The sequence below is a fragment of the Melanotaenia boesemani genome, chromosome 6 (genome assembly GCF_017639745.1).
Source record: "Melanotaenia boesemani isolate fMelBoe1 chromosome 6, fMelBoe1.pri, whole genome shotgun sequence".
Taxonomy (NCBI): Eukaryota; Metazoa; Chordata; class Actinopteri; order Atheriniformes; family Melanotaeniidae; genus Melanotaenia; species Melanotaenia boesemani.
The window spans coordinates 2,400,100-2,425,777 of record NC_055687.1 but is presented as its reverse complement, the minus strand read 5'-3'; the positions used below and the strand labels follow the sequence as shown (position 1 = coordinate 2,425,777).

The 25,678-nt window shown below is 42.3% G+C and overlaps 3 protein-coding genes and 1 long non-coding RNA gene across 22 annotated transcripts; 3 read left to right on the top strand and 1 right to left on the bottom strand.

The window, feature by feature from the left end:
- The first annotated feature begins 425 nt into the window (after nt 1–425).
- Nucleotides 426–23,984, top strand: LOC121641087 (nucleoside diphosphate-linked moiety X motif 17-like). Of its 7 annotated transcripts, none has more exons than XM_041986995.1 (10): nt 426–507; nt 2,885–2,966; nt 4,151–4,241; nt 4,313–4,496; nt 4,579–4,604; nt 4,688–4,780; nt 4,873–4,971; nt 5,106–5,242; nt 5,312–5,579; nt 23,765–23,984. In XM_041986995.1, the coding sequence occupies exons 2-9, from the start codon at nt 2,920–2,922 to the stop codon at nt 5,475–5,477; spliced, it is 843 nt and encodes a 280-aa protein (XP_041842929.1). In that variant the 5' UTR covers nt 426–507; nt 2,885–2,919; the 3' UTR covers nt 5,478–5,579; nt 23,765–23,984. The 7 variants fall into 7 exon arrangements, with proteins under 7 accessions (XP_041842929.1, XP_041842926.1, XP_041842930.1 ...); XM_041986992.1 differs by having other exon boundaries at nt 4,125–4,241; XM_041986996.1 differs by lacking the exon at nt 426–507 and adding an exon at nt 859–1,229.
- On the bottom strand, nt 8,770–24,216 carry LOC121641092. The gene is made up of 3 exons (XR_006010650.1): nt 24,132–24,216; nt 21,837–21,841; nt 8,770–8,780 (listed from the first exon to the last, which is right to left on the bottom strand). It is a non-coding gene; the product is annotated as an uncharacterized LOC121641092 (long non-coding RNA).
- LOC121641091 lies at nt 11,468–17,616 on the top strand. The gene is made up of 6 exons (XM_041987013.1): nt 11,468–11,694; nt 13,424–13,585; nt 14,856–14,912; nt 15,457–15,627; nt 15,774–15,899; nt 16,742–17,616. The coding sequence occupies exons 1-6, from the start codon at nt 11,626–11,628 to the stop codon at nt 16,817–16,819; spliced, it is 663 nt and encodes a 220-aa protein (XP_041842947.1). The 5' UTR covers nt 11,468–11,625; the 3' UTR covers nt 16,820–17,616.
- Nucleotides 18,480–23,921, top strand: LOC121641089 (nucleoside diphosphate-linked moiety X motif 17-like). 13 transcript variants are annotated; one of them, XM_041987008.1, is made up of 10 exons: nt 18,516–18,562; nt 20,944–20,960; nt 21,068–21,149; nt 22,334–22,424; nt 22,496–22,679; nt 22,762–22,787; nt 22,871–22,963; nt 23,056–23,154; nt 23,289–23,425; nt 23,495–23,921. In XM_041987008.1, exons 3-10 carry the CDS (start codon nt 21,103–21,105, stop codon nt 23,658–23,660), a joined length of 843 nt encoding a protein of 280 aa, XP_041842942.1. In that variant the 5' UTR covers nt 18,516–18,562; nt 20,944–20,960; nt 21,068–21,102; the 3' UTR covers nt 23,661–23,921. The 13 variants fall into 13 exon arrangements, with proteins under 13 accessions (XP_041842941.1, XP_041842934.1, XP_041842932.1 ...); XM_041987003.1 differs by having other exon boundaries at nt 22,308–22,424; XM_041987009.1 differs by lacking the exon at nt 18,516–18,562 and adding an exon at nt 19,040–19,410.
- Nucleotides 24,217–25,678: the final 1,462 nt, after the last annotated feature.

The window sequence follows — 25,678 nt, the reverse complement described above, 5'->3', positions numbered from 1 at the left end:
GAAGACACAACAACAAAATATGCTGCTTCACGCAGTTTAACAAGTTTAAAGTGGAATAGTTGAGATCTGCAGTTTGACCTGTTATTAAGGTGCAAGACCCTGTTCAGAAGATTCTCGCTTTCTGATAAGTAAAGTGTTGGGATCTGGCCTTCTTTTGTTTGATTTGTTTTCAGTTTTCAATCAAAGGTTTGACTAAAATATCAAAGAGAAATTTTTTTTTGTTATTTTTTTAGATAAGCTGCACCCAGAACATTGAAGAAAATTCTGCAAGTACTTTTGGTGGTCAAAACAAAACAAAACAAAATATCAAGCAAGCAAAAAACACACCATTGCAACAATATTTGGACCAAATCTGAAGATAAAGTTAACATGACTGGACAAGCAGAGCTTAAAAAAAAAATAAACTACAGAAAGCGCTCCTGTCTTTTATTATGAAGTTGACCCGGAAGTGGAATCCGTGTATAATGCTCTGAGGACAGTTAGCCGTTTGTTGTTCCTTCTGTCTCGGTAAGTTTCTATGCCTTCCGCTGCGTCTCTGACTTTAATGCTGTGTGTTTAAACTATTACAGCAGGAACTTCTGTTCAGGCCGAAAATTTCTTTACAGGCGTTTTGTTTCCGCTGAATGAAGCCAGAACGGAGCGTTAGCTAAAGTTAGCTAACGTTAGCTAAACATGAGCTAAACGTTAGCTAAAGTCAGCTAAAGATGGCTATACGTTAGCTAAAGTTAGCTAAACGTTAGCTAAAGTTAGCAAAACTTAGCTAAACGTTAGCTAAAGTCAGCTAAAGATGGCTATACATTAGCTAAAGTTAGCAAAACTTAGCTAAACGTTAGCTAAAGTCAGCTAAAGATGGCTATACGTTAGCTAAAGTTAGCTAAACATTAGCTAAAGGTCAGCTAAAGTTAGCTGGTGCCACTGCTGCGTCTAAATCAGTTTTATGCAACTTTTGTTTAAAGCTAATTTTAACCATCGCAGAGCTGCCAACTTTTAAATTATCCTTGGAGAGAGATTTGGTGGAACCAACCAAAACTTTGCCACATACATGGCAGGAAGACAAGACTCATTTTCACTAATTTTGTGCAGGTTTAATAATAAAATACAACACTCAGGAGAAACAAAATGTAAAAAAAAGGTTTACTGATTGGTCTTCAAAGTACCAACAGAAACTTTAGAATAAAACAGGAACCAACTCAACTACACAACGGAAGGGACACTGAGACAAGACACAGGTAATTTCACAAGAATAATCATTTCTCAAGATCTGTGTGCCCTGTCAAACTGGAGTTTGGCCTTTTTTGGGGCCTTAATTAACAGATGATTGAGGTGGAGAGACAGCACGTGGAAAGTGATGGACCTGCTGCTGCTGGGTCTGAGACTGAGGACCATGTGGTTCATGATGTTAATCTTTGCCAACACTGATGTTAAAGTGGTGCTGAAAGGTTCAAGATATATGATTGTTATGCAATAAGTCATTTGCTAGGATACACCAACAAACACGAGTCATGTTTTCTATTGTACCTCCTGTTTTACTTTCAGAGGGGTGATAGGGCCTCTAAGAACATTCATCATGATTATAATGCAAAATTCATTCTGTCTGCACCTTAATTCAGGCAAACCGACTTTTCTAATCTTAATTTCGACATTTTGAAGTGGAAGACAAAAACTTTTCAATCCAGATTTTTTAAGCCCCCCCGTCCAACGCCACTGCATTTAGGGACAACACTGATTAATTACAATCAGAAATTCATCAACGCTAATCATTGGACACTGAGGATACATACATACATACATACATACATACATACATACATACATATATATATATATGTATATATTTATGTATATATGTATATATATATATATATATATGTATATATGTATATATATAGATATATATAATATGTGTATAATAATAATTATTTGCCAGGTTATGTTATGGATGTTTACTTGGACGTAAGAAAATCCAATAAGTTCACGCAAAGCACGGTTTCCTCAGTTAGGTCATTATTTATGTGGAATATGTTGAATATTTATTTACAGGTTGAAGCTTTTAACATGGAAACATGAAAATAGTAGCAGGATAGAAAAAGTTCTTCTTCCTGCTCCTTTATTATCACCACAATGATTTACAGGAAGCTTCTGGAAGTTTTCATTCTGACTTTTTTTCTGTTATTATGTGTGAAAATAAACTGAACTAAAACTAAAGTATTGGTCTGAACCGGCCCATATGGACCGGTACTACAAAGCGGACAGTCGGGGGTTAAACTGGATTGAAATCAGACGGCAGCGAATCGTGTTGCATCGATGAGCTCTGTTGTGACTTTTTACCGTTCGAATAAAGTGAATTTAACGGATGTGAAAAGCTGCTGAAATATAACAAAATAATTATTTTCTTAACTTTATTTCAAACTCAGCCGGAAAGTGATTATTATTAAAAATAATCATCAGTAACTTCTTAAAAATGTGATCAAATTATTTGATAAATTGAATTCAATACAATTTTATATAAATAAACTTAAAAAAATGTAATTGATTAAAACAAACATGAACGCGGTCATCTTCAGCGTATCCATGGTTACTTTTCTTATTTAAATCAAACCTCTCAATCTGATCTGATGCCATGTTTTTATTCTGATTCTGCTCTTAATCTGATTAAAAGTAATCCATGTAAACACAGCTGCTGTTTGAGACTGACGTCGTAAACCAGAGGCTGACGGGATAATCCATTTCCTCTAATATTTATCTTTCCACATTGAGCAGCAGCTCTCCAGACTGAAGTTAGTAAAGCTCTAAGCAAACGTTGCTCGGCTTGTTAGTGGGAGGTTATGAATGCTGATGTGTTTCCTCTACACAAGACTTTTGTTTGCATGTTTCGATCCCACAGATGCAGCATGGAGAAAGTCAGGAGGATCCTGGTTTATGTTTGCAAAGAGCGAGCAGCTCCACAGCGGGCCCAGTTTGTCCAGGTCAGTCCAGACCAGCAGCTTAGTTCAACACCAGTCATATTTATTTAGTTCTTACTGCTTCTGATAGACACGGTTTCTGCTCCAGGATAATCCTCCCAGCCAATCAGAGCAGGACGAAGAGCTGGTCCAGACCTTAAATCTAACCATGAACTCAGGAAACGCTTTCAGAGATTTATTAGAACAGGTTCCAACACGAATCTGCATCCAGTTTCTGAGTCGGAACCGAAGTCGGTCCAGTTCTAAGGCGTTAAAGTGAATCGTTTTGATACTTCATCCCAGTCTGAACCCTCTTAGAGAAGCTTTCTGTCATGTCTCCAGGAACAGTTCTCCAGACGTTCTGAAGATCCGTGAGAAGTGAGTTATTTCCCAGATTCACAAGAACAAACCAGAGACCAGACCCCACCAGTCCTCAACATGGACTCCAGGAATAGTTGGTCCTTGAAGGACTTTCCAAAGCTCTTTTTTGGATGTTTCTGCCATTTGTTGTGTTCTCAGTCCAGATCCCACACTGCTTCAGTAATGATGAGGTCCGGGTTCTGGGGAGGATCCGTCCCTCCATCAGACCCGTCGAGGTCCGGGTTCTGGGGAGGATCCGTCCCTCCATCAGACCCGTCGAGGTCCGGGTTCTGGGGAGGATCCGTCCCTCCATCAGACCTGTTTCCACTGATCTTGTGTCATGTGACCTACCCCAACTTTTTCTCCATTAAGAAGGGCTTCTTGACGGCCACGTTGCCATGGAGACCATTTCTGATGAGGCTTCGGCCAACAGTAAATGGATCAGCTAAAGGTCCAGATGCATCTCTCAGGTCCTGGTTCAGGTCTATCCTGAAGGATTCAGAGTTGAGTTAAAACGTCTTTTAGAAACCCCCCCCCATCAGGAACATTAAAACCACCACAAAGACACTCAGACAGCTGCTTCCCCAGCGGTGACATATCATCGATCTTATATATATGTTATATCTTATTTATGTGTACCTGTTATATTTCTGTTTGTGTGCTAAACTGAGAAACTCCTTAAAATTTCGTTTTTCTTGCATAATGACAATAAAGATCTTGAATCTTGAATAGGAACATTTTGATGTTGTAAATTCTGATAAAAAACAGTTTAAATTTATTCTCAGCTGAGAAATGGTCATGTTTTTTCTGGTCACGTCTCAGAGTGTAACCGGCCTTTTCACCGACAGCGATGAGGATGAGGTGGAGGTGAGCTGCTGGCTGGGAAAGAACCAGTTCATCCTCTCCGGAGGAAACGAAGGGAAGCGGGTTCCTCTGAAGGTCTGACCCTGGTCTTTACATCCACCCCTCTGTTCAGAACCAGCTGCTCTAACGTTTGCTTTCCCCATCAGAGACCGTCCTTCTGTCCCATCAAACACCTGTCAGCCTCGGAGGCGGCTGCCATCCCATTGGACGTTCAGCAGCGTGGCGTGGATGTGGGCGTGTCCATCCTCCTGCAGACGGCCAATCGGAGGCTGCTGCTGACGCGACGAGCGCAGCAGCTCCGGATATTCCCCAACGTCTGGGTTCCTCCAGGTCAGACGTTCCCACACATCCTCCCCCAACATTCCCACAGTGGCTTTGTGCTTTCTAACCCTGGTGTTGCCTGATTCACCAGGTGGTCACGTGGAGCCCGATGAAACCGTGAGTGACCTCTGTTTTCTGAGTCCGGATGAAATATTCTGCTGAATATAACTCCACATCAGCTGTTCTTATTCCATGTTCAGCTGCTGGAAGCGGGGCTGCGGGAGTTAGAAGAGGAAACTGGACTCAAACTGCAGCCAGAGGAAGTTTCTCCAGGAATTCTGGGACTGTGGGAGGTGAGACGGACTCAGACGCTGCTTTCATCCGGAGCTTAGAAAACAGCAGGAAGGCCTGAGATGAATCCTGACGTCCTCTCTGTGTCCGTCAGTCTGTGTTTCCTCCCATGCTGTCCCGAGGACTTCCTCAGAGACATCACGTCGTGGTCTACATGCTGCTGCACTCCCCCCTCACACACCTGCAGCTGCAGGTAACAGAACCATGGATGAGTCATGTGACCGGAGATGACCACTCCAGTGATCTGCAAACACGACTGACGTCATAAACGTGATGATTTCCGTCTTTTCTGAACCTCTGTCCTCTCTCGGTGTCTCCGTCCTGCAGCCGTCTCTGAGTCCTTCGCCTGCTGAGGTCAGCGCCTGTGTGTGGGTGGACAGCCGGCTGGCCCGAGCCGTGGTGTCCGCCATGGACGGCGAGGACGGAGAAGCTCACCTGGACGCCGAGCTGCCGAGCAGCTTCAGGTAGCACAAGTTGGATCGTTGGCCGTCGTCTCGGACGAGGCCATGTTTGACGTCCTGCTGCGTTTCCAGTGTGTCTCAGGTGTCTGCAGACGGATCTCTGACTGAGTCTTCGCTGCCGCAGGCGGTCTTCATCACCCGGGCGCCCAGCAGCGGCCCGGACGTGGAGCGGGTCAGTACTGGAACCAAGTACGCCCTGAAGCTGTGGCTGAGGAGTCTGGATACCCCAGAAACCTGAACCCATCCCTCCCTGCAGGCATGGGGGGGGAGAAATGATGCGGCTGTAACTTTACCTGCTGCCCATCCTGACGTGGATTCACCAGTAAACACTAGAAATGAGATTATCCTCCTCCATCAGTCCCCTCAGTCCTTCCCCTTTACCCCCCCATTTTGGCACCCCAGTCAGTCAGCTTGTACAGCTCAGTTTTCAGCTCCATGCTCATCTTTGGGGCTGCAGAAAGACCAGCACAGGAAACACAACATAAAACTGAACCAGTGCATGAACCAGAGAAGCGGCTTCATCTGCTCAGCTGTTTGCAGGATTGTTTCCTTCCCTGGTTTCTGCTGACGATGATCAGCTGTTAATAATCAGATGTTTGAGCTGCAGCTTCTGATCTGTTTGATTCTCTAATATCTTCCAGGAGCAGTTAGCTGAAACAATGCTGCAGGTCTGGTAGCTGCACAGCACTCAGAGCTTTATGGTGCTGCAGGTCCTGAGACAGAGGTTAACCCTCACAGCTTCCACACGGAGCATGTTGGACTCAGCCACCGAACACCTGATTCCTTCAGTACCATCTGCAACCTCATCTGTGACTTTTCCTGCACTGACCCTCCTGAATGTTCAGTGTCTGCATCAGGGGTGTCCCAAGTCCTGGAGGGCTGCCATCCTGCAGGTTTTGGATGTTTCCTGCTGCAGAGCCTGAATCAGATTAATGGGTCAACTTGTTTGGGCAGAACTTGACAACAAGCTGCTGAGGAGAGACGTTTAATCTGATCTACAACGCTGAACATGAACCGAAAACAACCTGCTTCATTGTTTACGTGATGCACTGCTGCACGTCCTTGTGTAAACGCGATTATTCCCAACACACACACTGGGATCTGCAGCACGTAGCCCGTCCTCCGCCTCTCTTCCCAGCACTGATGCTTCAGCATCTGCACGAGCTGCTGTCGCCATGGAAACCTAGTTGACGCTGATTGGAACAAAAAGATTTTGATCAAAATGTTGCTTCTAAAAAGTGACAAAACCAGCAATTTTATTAAGAGTTGAGGACGTGTCTCCTGTGTCCTTAGACTAAATGATGAAGTCCTCATTTAACCCTTAAAACCCCAAACAATGTTTTTACAATGTTTTTGCCTATTTTATTTAATCTAAACCCTCCTGTAGAAGCCAAACCCTTTAATCCCAGTCATCATGCAGACACCATTTCCATGTTTCCACTTTTCCTCATTTCTAGTTATTTCTTCTACTATTTACCTGCTAAGTTATCCTCACTAAACCAACTCCAGCTCAGCTGATTTTTGGCACCAGGTTTGACAGGAAGTGGCTTCATCATCATGTCCAGGTCTAAATAGAGGTCTCTTAGCAACATCGTAGTGATGGTGATGTTTTTATGGTGAAATGTGATAAATAATGCTGTTATCATGGATCATTGTGGATTTACCAGATAGAGTCTCTGAATAAAACTACATTTAGTGGCTGGATTGTAAACCTCCTGGATGGGATAGAAATGCTGGAAAACTTCCGTAGATCAGCTGAAGGGTAAAATATCCATCACGTTTACCCCACAGAGCTACACACCACCACTGCTGGTGGAGGAGGAGATGGACCTTGGCGAGATCTGCTGAGGTTTAAGTGTTAAAATGAGGAAAACTGTAAATGTGAACTTCTGTTTGCTAAAATCAGAGATGTTGATGATGAAGTTGTCTGGATGTTTCTTTAGAAACATGATTCAGACGTGAAGCCGAACATCCTGTCGGGGCAATGTCTCCGTCCACGTTTGTCTCCTCAGGATTCATCCACCAACAGATTTGCATCAGTTTGGTGGAACAGCAGCTGCTTCCTAAAATAAACGGAACATTTCAGATAAAAATCTGAACTCGTGATGCAGAGCAAGCAAACAGACCTGCAGACGTGACTCAGCTGCTCCCACAGGAACAGTCCTGGACTTTTATCCTTCTGAGGACCAGGAATGTTTTCTGTCTCTGGAACGGAGCTTCAGATGCCCGTTGGATGGGATTCAGGTCAATTCTGTCCAAATAACATAAAACACTCACTTTAAATCCCAACATGGGCTTTACGAGAATATATTGAATGAATAGAACTTTATTTTAATCCAGTTATTACTCATCTTAAATAAGTCTGATGTTTGTAGAGCAAAAAGCTGAATAAATAAATGTACTGAAGCTGAGTCATAGTAAATAATTAGTTCTGTTAAAAGACAATAAATTCAGCCTTTTACTTGCAATTTAGAAGCCAAGTGCCTTCTACAACAAAAAAAACAACTAATAATAATAATAATAATAATGTTAATAATAATAATAATAATAACAATAATAATAATAATAATGTTAATAATAATAATAATAATAATAATAATAATAATAATAATGTTAATAATAATAATAATAATAATAATAATAATGTTAATAATAATAATAATAATAACAATAATAATAATAATAATAATGTTAATAATAATAATAATAATAATAATAATAATGTTAATAATAATAATAATGTTAATAATAATGTTAATAATAATAATAATGTTAATAATAATAATAATAATAATAATGTTAATAATAATAATAATAATAATAATAATAATAATGTTAATAATAATAATAATAATAATAATAATAATAATGTTAATAATAATAATAATAATAATAATAATAATAATAATGTTAATAATAATAATAATAATAATAATAATAATGTTAATAATAAAAACACTTTGACCCTTAAGTGTCTTTGGACCCTGAACCCCACGTTGCCTCCCAGTGTGTTTATCGGGGTATAAGTGTGTGTAAATGGGTGAATGTGACAGGTAGTGTGAAGCTCTTTGTGTGGTCAAGCTGACTGGAAAAGTGCTGTATAAGTAAAAGTCCACTCACAATTTAAATCAAACACTATAAAAATCTTTTGTTATGTCAGCTACAATAAAAAAAAGGCTTAAAAGCTTTACAAGAATACCAGAGATTTAATCTGTCCAAACACCAAGTAAAGAAGTAAAACTTGTTTAATAATTCACCACCAAGAAAACCCCCCAAATAACCCCCAAAATAGTGACAATAAATGAAACAGTTCAAATCCAGTAAAAACTGGTCAAGTTCACCTTCCCTGAAACAACTTCCCAGAAATTCCTCAATGCTTCAGAAACAGCTCATCAGCTGCATGAAAAATGACAATAATGTTCTATAAACAGCTAAAAGTCTGAGTAACTCTGCTCAGAAATTCCCACCAAAAGTGCAGAAATAGCTGCTGCGGTTGAGCTGTGGGAATAATTACGCTGGAGATAAAGTGTGTTTGTAGCAGCTACGTGAGCAGAAAGAAGTTTCTTCATCCTGCAGAACAACCAAACAAACATGGAGTCCGATCAGATGCAGCCTGATTGGCAGCTCGATGCTGCTCGCTGACTTCACAGGTCCCACTCACAGCTGATTCCACACCAATTCTCCTAAAACCTTAAAACACGGAGAAGAAAGATCTCAGTTGGGCTTCAGTTCATTTCTGGAAGCTTTCAGCTTTTAGAGAAATAGAAGCTGTAAAACGAGACGTGAAGACGAGTCATGACATCCAGCACGTTCAGTCTGGATGCGAAGCCCACACAGACTGGGGCAGGACCAGGAAAACCAGCTCCATTACAGATAACTGGATCTGCTTCCTCTGCAGACGGCTGTAATTAAAGTGCTTCTGTGCCTACGTGCTGCATGAAGCATCCCAGCTGATGGAGTGATAACCAGTAAGCTCTGCTCAGATCCCAGTTTCTGCTGCTGTGAATCATCATCAGCTCACATCTCACATCACAGCGAGAGTGGTCGCTGACCACGTCTTCACATGGATTCACACACATTTCATACAGTAACGGTTCAGATGAGGAGGACATGCTAACATGCTAACATGCTAACAAATCAAACTGTTATTATTCACAGAACAGAAACTTAAAGTTTGTTTGGGGCTGAGACTGGTTCCTCTCCAGCATCCAGCAGCTTCTAGAAGCTCCTCCAGCAGCAGGAAACTGCAGTCGTGGTTTCTGGATGATGTGATCAGTCCCTCTCAGTGGTGGTGGAGGAATTCTGCTCCGCCCTTCTTTCCAGTGTTGCTTCAGTTCATTGAGGTTTGATGCATCTGGAGGTCCCAGAGACCTCTTCCTCCTCCAGCCTGTCTGGTTCCTGTAGCCAGGATGAGGTCTGGACTCTGACTGGACCAGGTCAACACCTGGTTCTGGTGTAGACCTGCTGCTGTGTTTGGGTTCTTTGTCCTGCTGCATGAGCCAGTTTCAGCTTTAGTGTTGGACAGATGGACTCACTCACTAGAAGACTTTGGCATCCAGAGGAGTTCATGGTCCATCAGTGACTGCAGGACTCCAGACCATCATCCCTCCACCACCGTGCTGTCTGTTGTTATGAGGTGTTTAAGGACCAAACATGTCCACTCTGGTCTGGACTGTCCAGAGGACCTGGTTCCAGAAGCAGATGCAGCTTTGCCAACCTAAGCCGTGCTGCCATGTTGTTTTTTTTTCTCCTGCAACCCTTCCCAACAAGGAAGGTCCAGTCTGTTTCTAACTGGACTGTCATGAACTTTAACATTTAACCTGCTAACTGAGACCTGGACAGTCTGAGATGTCCCAGACTGCAGACATGTTTGGGCAGAATCTGGGCTACTTCTGGCTCAGATATGGTACCGGCATGTGTTGTGTGGGCCACATGTGGTCCAGATGTCAGTTGTTGGCCTGGGTGTGGATTACGGCTACCAGAAGTGGTCCGGATACAAAGATCATGGTAATTTCCTTGTGGGCCACATGTGATGGTCATGAGTCAAAACCACAAAAAAAAAAGGTTCCTCTGAGCTTTGCTCGGTCTGAACTTGCTCTGAACTTGCTGGGATGTCCACATCTGTCTTGTATGTTTGGGGTTGATCAGGGTTCTGTGATGGTTTGGGGTTGGATCAGGGTTCTGTTATGGTTTGGGGTTGGATCGGGGTTCTGTGATGGTTTGGGGTTGGATCGGGGTTCTGTGATGGTTTGGGGTTGATCAGGGTTCTGTGATGGTTTGGGGTTGGATCAGGGTTCTGTTATGGTTTGGGGTTGGATCGGGGTTCTGTGATGGTTTGGGGTTGGATCGGGGTTCTGTGATGGTTTGGGGTTGATCAGGGTTCTGTGATGGTTTGGGGTTGGATCGGGGTTCTGTGATGGTTTGGGGTTGGATCGGGGTTCTGTGATGGTTTGGGGTTGGATCGGGTTCTGTGATGGTTTGGGTTGGATCAGGGTTCTGTGATGGTTTGGGGTTGATCAGGGTTCTGTGATGGTTTGGGGTTGGATCAGGGTTCTGTTATGGTTTGGGGTTGGATCGGGGTTCTGTGATGGTTTGGGGTTGGATCAGGGTTCTGTGATGGTTTGGGGTTGATCAGGGTTCTGTGATGGTTTGGGGTTGGATCGGGTTCTGTGATGGTTTGGGTTGGATCAGGGTTCTGTGATGGTTTGGGGTTGGATCAGGGTTCTGTGATGGTTTGGGGTTGAATCGGGGTTCTGTGATGGTTTGGGGTTGGATCGGGTTCTGTGATGGTTTGGGGTTGGATGAAGGGAAACTCTTCATCATTCTGCATCGTCCATGTTAGAACATCCTGGAAGTGTTGGGAAAAGGAACGGGAATGTTACAGAGAGGGAAAAGATTTACTGAAGTGACTTTTTTTAAGGCTTGAAACGTACAAATGCCTCATACTGTAAAAAACCTTTTCCCCATAACACTCCTCTGTTTTTTATTTATTTGGGGGTTTTGAAGACATTTTGGAAATTAGGACTGATTCCTTCTCTGAGATATGTCCAAAACTGTCCCTGACCTCATTCCTGAGAGGACAAAAGCAAAATATTCCTGCCATGCGTGCTTCTGAATGCACCCTCCTGTGGTGGTGTTGCTCTCTGGTGTCCTCACGTGTCGCATTCTTCTGCCAGCTTTAACTTGGTGCGAGTCCAGATCTTCTCCTCTGTTTTCTTCTGGGAAACTTCAGCGGCTGCCAGCTGGACTCAGATCCACTTCAGATCATCAGAACAAGAGAAAGTTTCCAGCTGACAAACAACAGGAGTGTCCTCAGCCAGACTCGACACTCATTCATTTCAGCCTAATTAATTCAATTAGAAAACAGCGAAAGATGTCAACTTTGCATGTCTCGCTCAGGGCAGCCAACAGTCCAGCATCTCCTGGGAAGACAAAGCAGAAACAGGGACCACATGGTAGGAACTTTTCCTCTTTTTGTTTTCATCAGGAGAGGAGGAGGTAGTGGAAAAAGAAGGAAAGGAGGTAAGAAGGGAAAGCCAGAAATAAGGGACCTTCAGTGGGTTGAAAACATCCACACGTGAAAGACAGGCACATGCACGTGGTACGAACTCACTGAACAGTATTTGTGTGCAGAAAAGCATCCCCATCAATACATGATTTGCTTTCCAGACTTTTGAGAAGTAGGTGATGTCTTCTCTGATTGGTCCTTTTATTAAATAAGTTAATTTCAGGATCAATCAAAAGCATTTTACAAGCTGTAAAATGTTAAATGTTATTCATCTTATTCATGTGACCTCTTGCAACACATAGAATAGTACATAAACTTAGCAGAAAAATGAAGGAAACTGGTATTTGGTGGATTGTTGAAACGATGCTTCCAGGAAATAAATCTTATACTTTGGAAAGCACATTTATTTTCTTTGAAATTGAGCCACGTCTGTAAGCAAAATGCGTTTGTGGGATAAGCAGCAAAGTTGAGTTTGTGGCTTGCATCCATGAAAAGGCTGCCAAACAGTGATTCTGCTGCTGACTCGTGCTTGGTGTTTATTAGATTGCATGACTGAAATCTGTAGCAGCTACTATTGAAGCTCCTTTTGCTTTTCATGTTCAAACATAAATACAAATCCAGTTTATGATACAGAACCAGAGGCAGCACAAGTCAAAAGGCCTTAAGCCTGAATATTTGGTCCGAGAAATTTAATTTTTTACCAGTCAGAACCCTCTTAGAGAAGATTCCGGTCATTTCTTTAAGTGATAACTGCTGGTTGCGAAAGTCATTGCTCAGGTTCATATCCCTCATTGTCTGATCTCTAACTGTGATGTATTTCCCAGACTGACTTGTACAGGGTAGAGGCCCACTTATGCTCCCTTACATGCGTAAAAAGGTCCATCTGTTTCAAGCGTCATACATCGCCACCCTCTCACTTCTATGCGTCTTTTACGTTGCCATCCACTACTCATCCACTAGTGGGCAGTGCTGAGTTCAGAGCTCAATCTGATGTTCTGGCATCAGATAAGACACGGGTTGGTGGTGTTAAGCACCGCTATGAGGTTGTTTGCAACCACCAAACACGTACTAAACAAACAGCCTTTCAGTTGTCCTTGTCATCTTCTTCTTCTCTGTTTTTTTCCTCTTGCTGATCCCGTGGTTTGTGGTTGTGTTGCTCTGTTTGCTGTGTCGAGTAACAGATTCACAAGGCCCTCCAAACCGTTCCTTGAGACTGAAACAAATGTTTAGTTATTTGTTTCTGATATCTCCCAGTGATGTCCCATAATGAATGTTTTCATTAAAAATCCTTATTAAATGTTAATAACAGTCCTAGTTCCCATCACTCCTCAACATAGTTGTATGGAATAGTTCTCCAGGATCCTAGGAGGACGTTCCAAAGCTAATCTTTTGATGTAACTGTCTTTAGCTTCGTTTTTTATCAAGATGACCCCCCACTACTTCAGTAATGTAGCTGTTGTTGTACAGAAGTCCAAACTTTTAGTCTAGAAAACTGTGAAAACTACTCACTCCATGCTACTGGAAAGCCAATTGGTCAAAATAGTAATTAAATATTTATCCAATACTTACTTCTGTAGACTACTTCTAATTTGCTTCTAAAAGCAAATCAAAAACTTAGCAGATAAAAATGTGTCAAATCTAGGAAGTGGGAATTAACATCTGTCTGTTTCCTGCAGGTGGGTCTGAGCTGGGTCTTGGAACTGACCGGCGAGCTACTGCAGTACCTGCAGAGCCTCTTGGTGGCGCTGCTGTACCAAGTAGAGGGTCTCAGAGATACCACCATCAGAGAGATCAGAGATCGAGCTGCCATGTTGGCGGAGCTGAGACCGGTTCAACAGGTCAGAGAGCTCCCAGTCCAGGTCCAACAGGCACTCAAAGACCTTCACATTTTAAAACTGCAAAGTTTTGCTTGCTTTCCTCCGCAACCCCCCCTCAGGTCAGTGCACTAAAGAAAATTATGTCTGTTATAAAATATAACCTTAGTATAAATATTCTTCCTGTGAAAAAAACATCTGTTTCTTTGATATTTTAACGTTGAGGAGGACGTATGTCCCCTCTTGGTTGCCGTAAAGAGGAAGACTGTTGCATAGGCTGGTGGGATTTGTAGTTCCAGGTTAATAAAAGACTGCAGAGCGAGAAGCTTGATGTCTTTTACATTCTCTCTCCACGCCACTGAGTTGTGCACGAAGCGTGCATGTGGTTGACAGGCAGCGAGGAGGGTGCGCAGCAACAACCAGGTCGGAGCTGCTGGATGCAGCCATGACTCCAGCAAACCATCTGCATCCAGAAAATAAACAATAAGTCCAGGATCAAGCATTTCACGTAGAAAATAATTTTCCCTGTAAACAGAAATATGAGCATTTTCCTCCCAGATTCAGGTCAGACTAAGAGATAAAAATGAAATCAGCTGACTGTATTTACCACAACAAGCTAATAATCAGAGTTGTGTCCCAACATTTCAGTTTATACACACGATAAATTCCTGGTTTATGCTTCACGTTTGGCTGTAGACGGAGGCGATAGAAAGGAGAAAGTTGAGCACATCACGGCCTTTTGTAATTCCCAAGTAAAATCCATGGTTAGGATGGACAGACGACCATGTGAATGAGCAGGAAATGTTTTTAACAGCTTATTATACTCCTGGTTTTATTTCCGTGTAGTTCAGTGCAGGATCTGTTCTAATGATGGCACAGGGACTTCTCTTCACCTATCAAACATGTTTACGGTTATGTTGGCCGTGAACAGGGAACTACGTGGATCTAAAATGAAGACTGAGCACAAAAGTTTCCCTCAGTGCAGATTTCAGCTCAGCTCTGTGAGGTGCCGAGTCAAAAGCCTGTGTTAAGGACTGTCTGAGCTGTTTAGGTCCAAAAACCTGCCTGAGGACCTGATCTGAAAACTAACAGGTCAGTAAGTTTGGGGGGAGGGGGGACAGCAGGAGAAACTGAAACTCCTGGGACTTCTAGTATTAATCACACAAGAACAGTTTTATGTTTAATTTATTTATTTTGTGTCATATTTAGATGTTTTAAAGAGGATGGGATTTACTTGTCATGGTTCTAGGATTAGAACCGAATCAAAACAGACGTGTTTCCATCTTTCCTTCAGTTTGTGGTTTCTGGCACCCTGGCTGTGGCGGCAGGAAGACGGACTTCAGTCGGACTGGTGAGTTTTAACTTTTCATCCCAGAGTTATATAACGACCCAAAATGAGTTATATTTACCTTTGTTGTACTTAGAACTACTGAAATATTCTGAGATATCAAGCTCTTCACGGTAATGATTTTTTTACTGTTCAAATAGTCTTTTAATTGTAAAAAAAATAATAGTTTTGTTATAACCAGCAGCGGATGGTAATGTGTTACTTCCACCAGCAGGTGGCGATGTTTTACCAAGCTGTTTACATCCCACCAGGAAAACAAGAGAAGAAGACTTTCCTGTTGCTGTGCTGTAATTTTATAATTAAACGTGTTTCATTCTGAACCAAAATTCAGTTTTTACTCTGCAAATAAAACAAAAACAACAAAATAAAGACGAACGAATGAAAACGGTCATTTTCATACATGAATGAAACATGTTTCATGTATTTAGTGATAGTTTGCAGGACAAAATAAGTTCAGTAAATCCAGAAACAACTAAAAGTGTCTGGTGTGTACAGTCAGAACCGAACCGCTCTGGACCAGTTTCAGTCTCGGTTTGCTGTCCTGCAGGTCTGGACGTCTTTGATGTTCAACATCACCAGCGTCCTGCTGGGCCTGGCCGGTCTCATCTACCTCTGTCTGCTAATGGCCACCACGCCCCCCTCTGAGATGTTCTGTGGATTCCAAACCTACAACATCGACTGGATGAGACGGTGCGTCGGCAAGCTGTGGATGCTGGATGTGAGTTAATCTGCTGGTGGTTCAGGTCCAGGTCTAGTTGTGTGTGAACAGTTAGATGTTGGGTTTTCTTCAGGCTGCAGTGAAACAGCAGCTAATGGTGAAGCTTCCAGAACATTTAGCATTATCTGCATGTCGGGTCTCTGCAGAGAGCACTTTACGGACTTCTAGGCCTCCTCCTGGTTCTGCTGGTCCTGCAGGTTTGTGTTTCCGTCACCGTCTGCGTCATCTCCGGAAGAGTCATCAAGCGTCACAACCGCTACACCCCCATCAAGGTGAGAGACCTTATTAAAGTTCCTCATGTGCTCCACCTGCCATCACTCCTGCTGGTTGTTGATCAGACTGTCTGGACCAGACTGGCTGGTTCAGACTGGCTGGTTCAGACTGTCTGGATCAGGCTGTCTGGATCAGACTAGCTGGGTCAGGCTAGCTGGGTCAGGCTAGCTGGACCAGACTGGCTGGTTCAGACTGTCTGGATCAGGCTGTTTGGATCAGACTGACTGGTTCAGACTGTCTGGTTCAGACTGTCTGGATCAGACTAGCTGGGTCAGGCTAGCTGGTTCAGACTGTCTGGATCAGACTGACTGGTTCAGACTGTCTGGTTCAGACTGTCTGGATCAGACTAGCTGGATCAGGCTAGCTGGACCAGACTGGCTGGTTCAGACTGTCTGGATCAGGCTGTTTGGATCAGACTGTCTGGATCAGGCTGTCTGGATCAGACTGTCTGGATCAGACTAGCTGGGTCAGGCTAGCTGGTTCAGACTGGCTGGTTCAGACTGGCTGGTTCAGACTGTCTGGATCAGGCTGTCTGGATCAGACTAGCTGGGTCAGGCTAGCTGGACCAGACTGGCTGGTTCAGACTGTCTGGATCAGGCTGTTTGGATCAGACTGACTGGTTCAGACTGTCTGGTTCAGACTGTCTGGATCAGGCTAGCTGGATCAGTCAGTCTGGACCCGGCAGCAACTAATCTCAAGAAAACTGAAGGCCGATTTCCTCTTTAGTAAACAGTTAACAGCTGGTTGTCCTCAGCTGCTTTGAAAAGTCCTGAAAGATAATTTGAGCCTCACAGGAGCAGCTTCTCTTCTCTAACAGTAGAGTTTCATCTTGAACCTGCAGGTGGAGACTGATGACGACCGGACCCTGCTGGACCCACAGCACAGCAGTGAGCACAACCTCCACGCTCAGTCACCCTGAGGGCGGATGACCCCACGTCGTACCGGATAAACCACAGCATCGTGCTCTGTAATCTTCTCTCTGCTTTTTCTAGTTTTCTGGCTGTAAATCAGTCCAACCTGTGATTGTTTTTAAATGTTAATCAGGAAATAAAGACCTGGTGTCAGTTAGAGGAAAACATTTCAGACAAAAGGGAGTTAAAGTAATGATTCTAATCAGCTTGTAGGTGCCTGTTTAATGCACAATTCATCAGAAGGCCAAACAATGACCATATAATATTAAACTTGCACTTTTTCTTTTTTTAAAAGGAATGTTGCGTCTTTATAAAACTTTTTTCTTATATTTATTTTTCAAGGTAAAATGTTTGAGAAGCAATTCTCATTTACAAATACGACCTGGCCAGTAGAGAGAAAAATAAAATGAAGAAACGCATACATATGAACGTATATTACCACGGTGGTTTACGTTTTTACCAACAGTCTTTGTGTACGTCACAATATACTGTAAAATTGGTCCCATAGAAAATAATGGGATTTTGCCTAAATTAAGAAAACCAAGCCTGATTTGGAGCCCTACAACTCAGGCACACTTTTATTTTGAAACTTCACTCTAAGTTTAAACAAGCCATGAAAAATAAAACTTCTACTCTCTGAAAGCGCATTTGGATTTCTTTTATGGTTTGGACACAATCAGTGATATCATGCACTCTGAATTTGCCTTAAAATGAAGTAAATCTCTCAAACTTCTTCCATGCTCACAGTTTTGTCCTTTACTGACACAAATTCTACATCAAAATAAAACATGTTTCTCTTCTTTCACCTAATATGAGCATCAATATGACAGCCTGTCTTGGTTTTTCTCAAATCGCCTCAGAGCACGGAGTACACCTTTGGCTCCACTGACGTCTGTTATTTCATTTCTCAGATTTTCACCTCAAGTCAGCAGGTGAGGTGTTTTTAACTTTCCATTAAAACTGCATAGAAGACAGCAGAATCATAGAAATTACATTTGTGTGTTCAGACACTTCTGCTGCTCATGGTTGAAGATTTTTTTCCATATGAAATTTTTGAACAGTGGCAGTTCAGGGGATGCAAAGAACTTGAAATCAACTGGAACCTGGAACTTTGTGTGAAGTTAAAGCTGCATTGTCATAGCAATGTTAATGATTATAATTATTATTTATTAAACCTTTATTTAACCACATTAAATCCCATCTAACAAGGATGACCTGTCCAAGAGGTCAGCAACACAAGTCATGAAGACACAACAACAAAATATGCTGCTTCACACAGTTTAACAAGTTTAAAGTGGAATAGTTGAGATCTGCAGTTTGACCTGTTATTAAGGTGCAAGACCCTGTTCAGAAGATTCTCGCTTTCTGATAAGTAAAGTGTTGGGATCTGGCCTTCTTTTGTTTGATTTGTTTTCAGTTTTCAATCAAAGGTTTGACTAAAATATCAAAGAGAAATTTTTTTTTGTTATTTTTTTAGATAAGCTGCACCCAGAACATTGAAGAAAATTCTGCAAGTACTTTTGGTGGTCAAAACAAAACAAAACAAAATATCAAGCAAGCAAAAAACACACCATTGCAACAATATTTGGACCAAATCTGAAGATAAAGTTAACATGACTGGACAAGCAGAGCTTAAAAAAAAAATAAACTACAGAAAGCGCTCCTGTCTTTTATTATGAAGTTGACCCGGAAGTGGAATCCGTGTATAATGCTCTGAGGACAGTTAGCCGTTTGTTGTTCCTTCTGTCTCGGTAAGTTTCTATGCCTTCCGCTGCGTCTCTGACTTTAATGCTGTGTGTTTAAACTATTACAGCAGGAACTTCTGTTCAGGCCGAAAATTTCTTTACAGGCGTTTTGTTTCCGCTGAATGAAGCCAGAACGGAGCGTTAGCTAAAGTTAGCTAACGTTAGCTAAACATGAGCTAAACGTTAGCTAAAGTTAGCTAAACGTTAGCTAAACATGAGCTAAACGTTAGCTAAAGTCAGCTAAAGATGGCTATACGTTAGCTAAAGTTAGCTAAACGTTAGCTAAAGTTAGCAAAACTTAGCTAAACGTTAGCTAAAGTCAGCTAAAGATGGCTATACGTTAGCTAAAGTTAGCTAAACGTTAGCTAAAGTTAGCAAAACTTAGCTAAACGTTAGCTAAAGTCAGCTAAAGATGGCTATACATTAGCTAAAGTTAGCAAAACTTAGCTAAACGTTAGCTAAAGTCAGCTAAAGATGGCTATACGTTAGCTAAAGTTAGCTAAACATTAGCTAAAGGTCAGCTAAAGTTAGCTGGTGCCACTGCTGCGTCTAAATCAGTTTTATGCAACTTTTGTTTAAAGCTAATTTTAACCATCGCAGAGCTGCCAACTTTTAAATTATCCTTGGAGAGAGATTTGGTGGAACCAACCAAAACTTTGCCACATACATGGCAGGAAGACAAGACTCATTTTCACTAATTTTGTGCAGGTTTAATAATAAAATACAACACTCAGGAGAAACAAAATGTAAAAAAAAGGTTTACTGATTGGTCTTCAAAGTACCAACAGAAACTTTAGAATAAAACAGGAACCAACTCAACTACACAACGGAAGGGACACTGAGACAAGACACAGGTAATTTCACAAGAATAATCATTTCTCAAGATCTGTGTGCCCTGTCAAACTGGAGTTTGGCCTTTTTTGGGGCCTTAATTAACAGATGATTGAGGTGGAGAGACAGCACGTGGAAAGTGATGGACCTGCTGCTGCTGGGTCTGAGACTGAGGACCATGTGGTTCATGATGTTAATCTTTGCCAACACTGATGTTAAAGTGGTGCTGAAAGGTTCAAGATATATGATTGTTATGCAATAAGTCATTTGCTAGGATACACCAACAAACACGAGTCATGTTTTCTATTGTACCTCCTGTTTTACTTTCAGAGGGGTGATAGGGCCTCTAAGAACATTCATCATGATTATAATGCAAAATTCATTCTGTCTGCACCTTAATTCAGGCAAACCGACTTTTCTAATCTTAATTTCGACATTTTGAAGTGGAAGACAAAAACTTTTCAATCCAGATTTTTTAAGCCCCCCCCCGTCCAACGCCACTGCATTTAGGGACAACACTGATTAATTACAATCAGAAATTCATCAACGCTAATCATTGGACACTGAGGATACATACATACATACATACATACATACATACATACATACATATATATATATATGTATATATTTATGTATATATGTATATATATATATATATATATGTATATATGTATATATATAGATATATATAATATGTGTATAATAATAATTATTTGCCAGGTTATGTTATGGATGTTTACTTGGACGTAAGAAAATCCAATAAGTTCACGCAAAGCACGGTTTCCTCAGTTAGGTCATTATTTATGTGGAATATGTTGAATATTTATTTACAGGTTGAAGCTTTTAACATGGAAACATGAAAATAGTAGCAGGATAGAAAAAGTTCTTCTTCCTGCTCCTTTATTATCACCACAATGATTTACAGGAAGCTTCTGGAAGTTTTCATTCTGACTTTTTTTCTGTTATTATGTGTGAAAATAAACTGAACTAAAACTAAAGTATTGGTCTGAACCGGCCCATATGGACCGGTACTACAAAGCGGACAGTCGGGGGTTAAACTGGATTGAAATCAGACGGCAGCGAATCGTGTTGCATCGATGAGCTCTGTTGTGACTTTTTACCGTTCGAATAAAGTGAATTTAACGGATGTGAAAAGCTGCTGAAATATAACAAAATAATTATTTTCTTAACTTTATTTCAAACTCAGCCGGAAAGTGATTATTATTAAAAATAATCATCAGTAACTTCTTAAAAATGTGATCAAATTATTTGATAAATTGAATTCAATACAATTTTATATAAATAAACTTAAAAATATGTAATTGATTAAAACAAACATGAACGCGGTCATCTTCAGCGTATCCATGGTTACTTTTCTTATTTAAATCAAACCTCTCAATCTGATCTGATGCCATGTTTTTATTCTGATTCTGCTCTTAATCTGATTAAAAGTAATCCATGTAAACACAGCTGCTGTTTGAGACTGACGTCGTAAACCAGAGGCTGACGGGATAATCCATTTCCTCTAATATTTATCTTTCCACATTGAGCAGCAGCTCTCCAGACTGAAGTTAGTAAAGCTCTAAGCAAACGTTGCTCGGCTTGTTAGTGGGAGGTTATGAATGCTGATGTGTTTCCTCTACACAAGACTTTTGTTTGCATGTTTCGATCCCACAGATGCAGCATGGAGAAAGTCAGGAGGATCCTGGTTTATGTTTGCAAAGAGCGAGCAGCTCCACAGCGGGCCCAGTTTGTCCAGGTCAGTCCAGACCAGCAGCTTAGTTCAACACCAGTCATATTTATTTAGTTCTTACTGCTTCTGATAGACACGGTTTCTGCTCCAGGATAATCCTCCCAGCCAATCAGAGCAGGACGAAGAGCTGGTCCAGACCTTAAATCTAACCATGAACTCAGGAAACGCTTTCAGAGATTTATTAGAACAGGTTCCAACACGAATCTGCATCCAGTTTCTGAGTCGGAACCGAAGTCGGTCCAGTTCTAAGGCGTTAAAGTGAATCGTTTTGATACTTCATCCCAGTCTGAACCCTCTTAGAGAAGCTTTCTGTCATGTCTCCAGGAACAGTTCTCCAGACGTTCTGAAGATCCGTGAGAAGTGAGTTATTTCCCAGATTCACAAGAACAAACCAGAGACCAGACCCCACCAGTCCTCAACATGGACTCCAGGAATAGTTGGTCCTTGAAGGACTTTCCAAAGCTCTTTTTTGGATGTTTCTGCCATTTGTTGTGTTCTCAGTCCAGATCCCACACTGCTTCAGTAATGATGAGGTCCGGGTTCTGGGGAGGATCCGTCCCTCCATCAGACCCGTCGAGGTCCGGGTTCTGGGGAGGATCCGTCCCTCCATCAGACCCGTCGAGGTCCGGGTTCTGGGGAGGATCCGTCCCTCCATCAGACCTGTTTCCACTGATCTTGTGTCATGTGACCTACCCCAACTTTTTCTCCATTAAGAAGGGCTTCTTGACGGCCACGTTGCCATGGAGACCATTTCTGATGAGGCTTCGGCCAACAGTAAATGGATCAGCTGAAGGTCCAGATGCATCTCTCAGGTCCTGGTTCAGGTCTATCCTGAAGGATTCAGAGTTGAGTTAAAACGTCTTTTAGAAACCCCCCCCCATCAGGAACATTAAAACCACCACAAAGACACTCAGACAGCTGCTTCCCCAGCGGTGACATATCATCGATCTTATATATATGTTATATCTTATTTATGTGTACCTGTTATATTTCTGTTTGTGTGCTAAACTGAGAAACTCCTTAAAATTTCGTTCTTCTTGCATAATGACAATAAAGATCTTGAATCTTGAATAGGAACATTTTGATGTTGTAAATTCTGATAAAAAACAGTTTAAATTTATTCTCAGCTGAGAAATGGTCATGTTTTTTCTGGTCACGTCTCAGAGTGTAACCGGCCTTTTCACCGACAGCGATGAGGATGAGGTGGAGGTGAGCTGCTGGCTGGGAAAGAACCAGTTCATCCTCTCTGGAGGAAACGAAGGGAAGCGGGTTCCTCTGAAGGTCTGACCCTGGTCTTTACATCCACCCCTCTGTTCAGAACCAGCTGCTCTAACGTTTGCTTTCCCCATCAGAGACCGTCCTTCTGTCCCATCAAACACCTGTCAGCCTCGGAGGCGGCTGCCATCCCATTGGACGTTCAGCAGCGTGGCGTGGATGTGGGCGTGTCCATCCTCCTGCAGACGGCCAATCGGAGGCTGCTGCTGACGCGACGAGCGCAGCAGCTCCGGATATTCCCCAACGTCTGGGTTCCTCCAGGTCAGACGTTCCCACACATCCTCCCCCAACATTCCCACAGTGGCTTTGTGCTTTCTAACCCTGGTGTTGCCTGATTCACCAGGTGGTCACGTGGAGCCCGATGAAACCGTGAGTGACCTCTGTTTTCTGAGTCCGGATGAAATATTCTGCTGAATATAACTCCACATCAGCTGTTCTTATTCCATGTTCAGCTGCTGGAAGCGGGGCTGCGGGAGTTAGAAGAGGAAACTGGACTCAAACTGCAGCCAGAGGAAGTTTCTCCAGGAATTCTGGGACTGTGGGAGGTGAGACGGACTCAGACGCTGCTTTCATCCGGAGCTTAGAAAACAGCAGGAAGGCCTGAGATGAATCCTGACGTCCTCTCTGTGTCCGTCAGTCTGTGTTTCCTCCCATGCTGTCCCGAGGACTTCCTCAGAGACATCACGTCGTGGTCTACATGCTGCTGCACTCCCCCCTCACACACCTGCAGCTGCAGGTAACAGAACCATGGATGAGTCATGTGACCGGAGATGACCACTCCAGTGATCTGCAAACACGACTGACGTCATAAACGTGATGATTTCCGTCTTTTCTGAACCTCTGTCCTCTCTCGGTGTCTCCGTCCTGCAGCCGTCTCTGAGTCCTTCGCCTGCTGAGGTCAGCGCCTGTGTGTGGGTGGACAGCCGGCTGGCCCGAGCCGTGGTGTCCGCCATGGACGGCGAGGACGGAGAAGCTCACCTGGACGCCGAGCTGCCGAGCAGCTTCAGGTAGCACAAGTTGGATCGTTGGCCGTCGTCTCGGACGAGGCCATGTTTGACGTCCTGCTGCGTTTCCAGTGTGTCTCAGGTGTCTGCAGACGGATCTCTGACGGAGTCTTCGCTGCCGCAGGCGGTCTTCATCACCCGGGCGCCCAGCAGCGGCCCGGACGTGGAGCGGGTCAGTACTGGAACCAAGTACGCCCTGAAGCTGTGGCTGAGGAGTCTGGATACCCCAGAAACCTGAACCCATCCCTCCCTGCAGGCATGGGGGGGGGGAGAAATGATGCGGCTGTAACTTTACCTGCTGCCCATCCTGACGTGGATTCACCAGTAAACACTAGAAATGAGATTATCCTCCTCCATCCACCAGGTGGCAGCGCAGGGAAAACTGTTTCTGTATCAGCCTGACTAATCAGTTTTACATCATCCATCCTCTCTGGACTCAGCTGAGTCTAAATCTTCAAAATTATTCAAATAAAATCTTTCATGTTTTCTTTTTCTGTCATTTTCAGTATATTTTATTTATTTAGCCCCACAACTCTAATAATCTATAATTCCACCACAACTCTAATAATCTATAATTCCACCACAACTCTAATAATCTATAATTCCACCACAACTCTAATAATCTATAATTCCACCACAACTCTAATAATCTATAATTCCACCACAACTCTAATAATCTATAATTCCACCACAGCTCAGAAAACATCACCTGCTTATAAACCGGAATTTATGACCGAAACAAACCAAACCTTTTTACTTTTATTCAGGTTTTTTTAAATTCAGAAAATAAACTTTCTGTATTTGGTTTGTTTGACGTGAACTCGTGTTTTTATATTTCAGAGGTGGAATTATGTTTTGTTACAGGACAAGGTAAAATTAATGTGATTAAAAATTAAATAAATGGGATTTCTTGGTGAGACGTGTTGCTGTAGATTCTCAGTCCTTCAGCTCATTAGAGATGTGACGTTCATGAACGAATCGATTCTTTTGAGCGACTCTTTTAAATGAACCGTGGGAACCGATACACAGCTGTGAACCGTTATTTTTTTATACAAATTTTTCTATATTTTTCCTATAATTCTTGTATAGTAGATTTTATATATGAACATATTTTGATTGTCGTTCTTATATATTGTGAAATTTTGTAAGACGTGAGAACGAGCCAGTCGATTGAATGGCCCTTTGAAAGATCCGGCTCCCTTCAAAGAGCCATAAATCCCATCTGTACAGCTCATGACATCCTAAAGGCTTGAAGAAACAAACCTGGAACTGGATTTCTTTATCTGGGTTCTTGAAAGACTTGTTTAGGTGAAACAGCGCCACCCGGGATTTGAACGATGGTAAGTGTGGTTGACTTCATGTGGTACTGCACCCTGACAGCGGCTCGGTCTGCTGTGGAAAAATATTTGTTCACTAAGAAGAATTTTTACATCAAATGTGCATTCACATTGAACACTTAAAGGTTTACGATTTACAGCATGCTAGTATTATTTCATGTTTTTAGGTATTTTCAGCACTTTGTTCAGGCTGCTGTCATAAAGTGCTTTATAAATAAAGTTGGCTAGGACAACATTTAGAATAGATTACATGTTGCATTCACTGAGAATTACAAGGTAAATTTGACTGAATATTTCTGTTAATAAAAACTGTTGCTGGTAAACTCCACTACAAATTACTATGAAATAAACTCGATGTCTGTATTTGGACACGTGCTTATCACACGTCTGTTTATGTACTTGAAGACGTAAGTTAGCTGCTCTCTGAGAACTGAGCCAGAACCTCCACCCAGTCTAAAATCCATCAGTCTGAGGTGCTGATACGACAGGGTGATGGAGCGTTTATTTTTATAAAGTACACGAGAATAACAAACTACACCATTAATGTTGTTTTCCTTGTTATACGTTTCTTTTCCCAGTTTATCTACACAAGCAATACAATTTACTTTTACTGTATTTTCTGTTGAAACTTTGACATATTTTCCAGCCCAAATTATGATTTTAATAATAAAAATGGGGGAAAACCACAAAAAGAAAACTGAAATAAAAGACTTAAAAAAGACCTCAGCAGCGTTAATACTGAGATTTTGTGATCCATGTTCTAGTCACACGGGTCCGTCCCACCTTCAGCCAATAGGACACAAACCAGGCTTGACGTCAGCTGTTTGGATCAGGGACGATACTGCTGAGTCATGGTTGTTGTCTCTGGGTGAGTCCAGTGATCCACAGGAAATCTCACAGGTCTTTACGTCTGTATGAC

Bases quoted from the DNA above. Each gene is read 5' to 3' on its own strand.
- LOC121641091 (XM_041987013.1), top strand. From the start codon at position 11,626: ATGTCTCGCTCAGGGCAGCCAACAGTCCAGCATCTCCTGGGAAGACAA. The intron at 11,695-13,423 runs GTAGGAACTTTT...TGTTTCCTGCAG, and splicing joins GCAGAAACAGGGACCACATG to GTGGGTCTGAGCTGGGTCTT. The intron at 14,913-15,456 runs GTGAGTTTTAAC...GCTGTCCTGCAG, and splicing joins GACGGACTTCAGTCGGACTG to GTCTGGACGTCTTTGATGTT.
- LOC121641087 (XM_041986990.1), top strand. From the start codon at position 2,826: ATGAATGCTGATGTGTTTCCTCTACACAAGACTTTTGTTTGCATGTTT. The intron at 4,605-4,687 runs GTGAGTGACCTC...TTCCATGTTCAG, and splicing joins ACGTGGAGCCCGATGAAACC to CTGCTGGAAGCGGGGCTGCG. The intron at 4,781-4,872 runs GTGAGACGGACT...TGTGTCCGTCAG, and splicing joins GAATTCTGGGACTGTGGGAG to TCTGTGTTTCCTCCCATGCT.
- LOC121641089 (XM_041986998.1), top strand. From the start codon at position 21,009: ATGAATGCTGATGTGTTTCCTCTACACAAGACTTTTGTTTGCATGTTT. The intron at 22,680-22,761 runs GTCAGACGTTCC...CTGATTCACCAG, and splicing joins CAACGTCTGGGTTCCTCCAG to GTGGTCACGTGGAGCCCGAT. The intron at 22,788-22,870 runs GTGAGTGACCTC...TTCCATGTTCAG, and splicing joins ACGTGGAGCCCGATGAAACC to CTGCTGGAAGCGGGGCTGCG.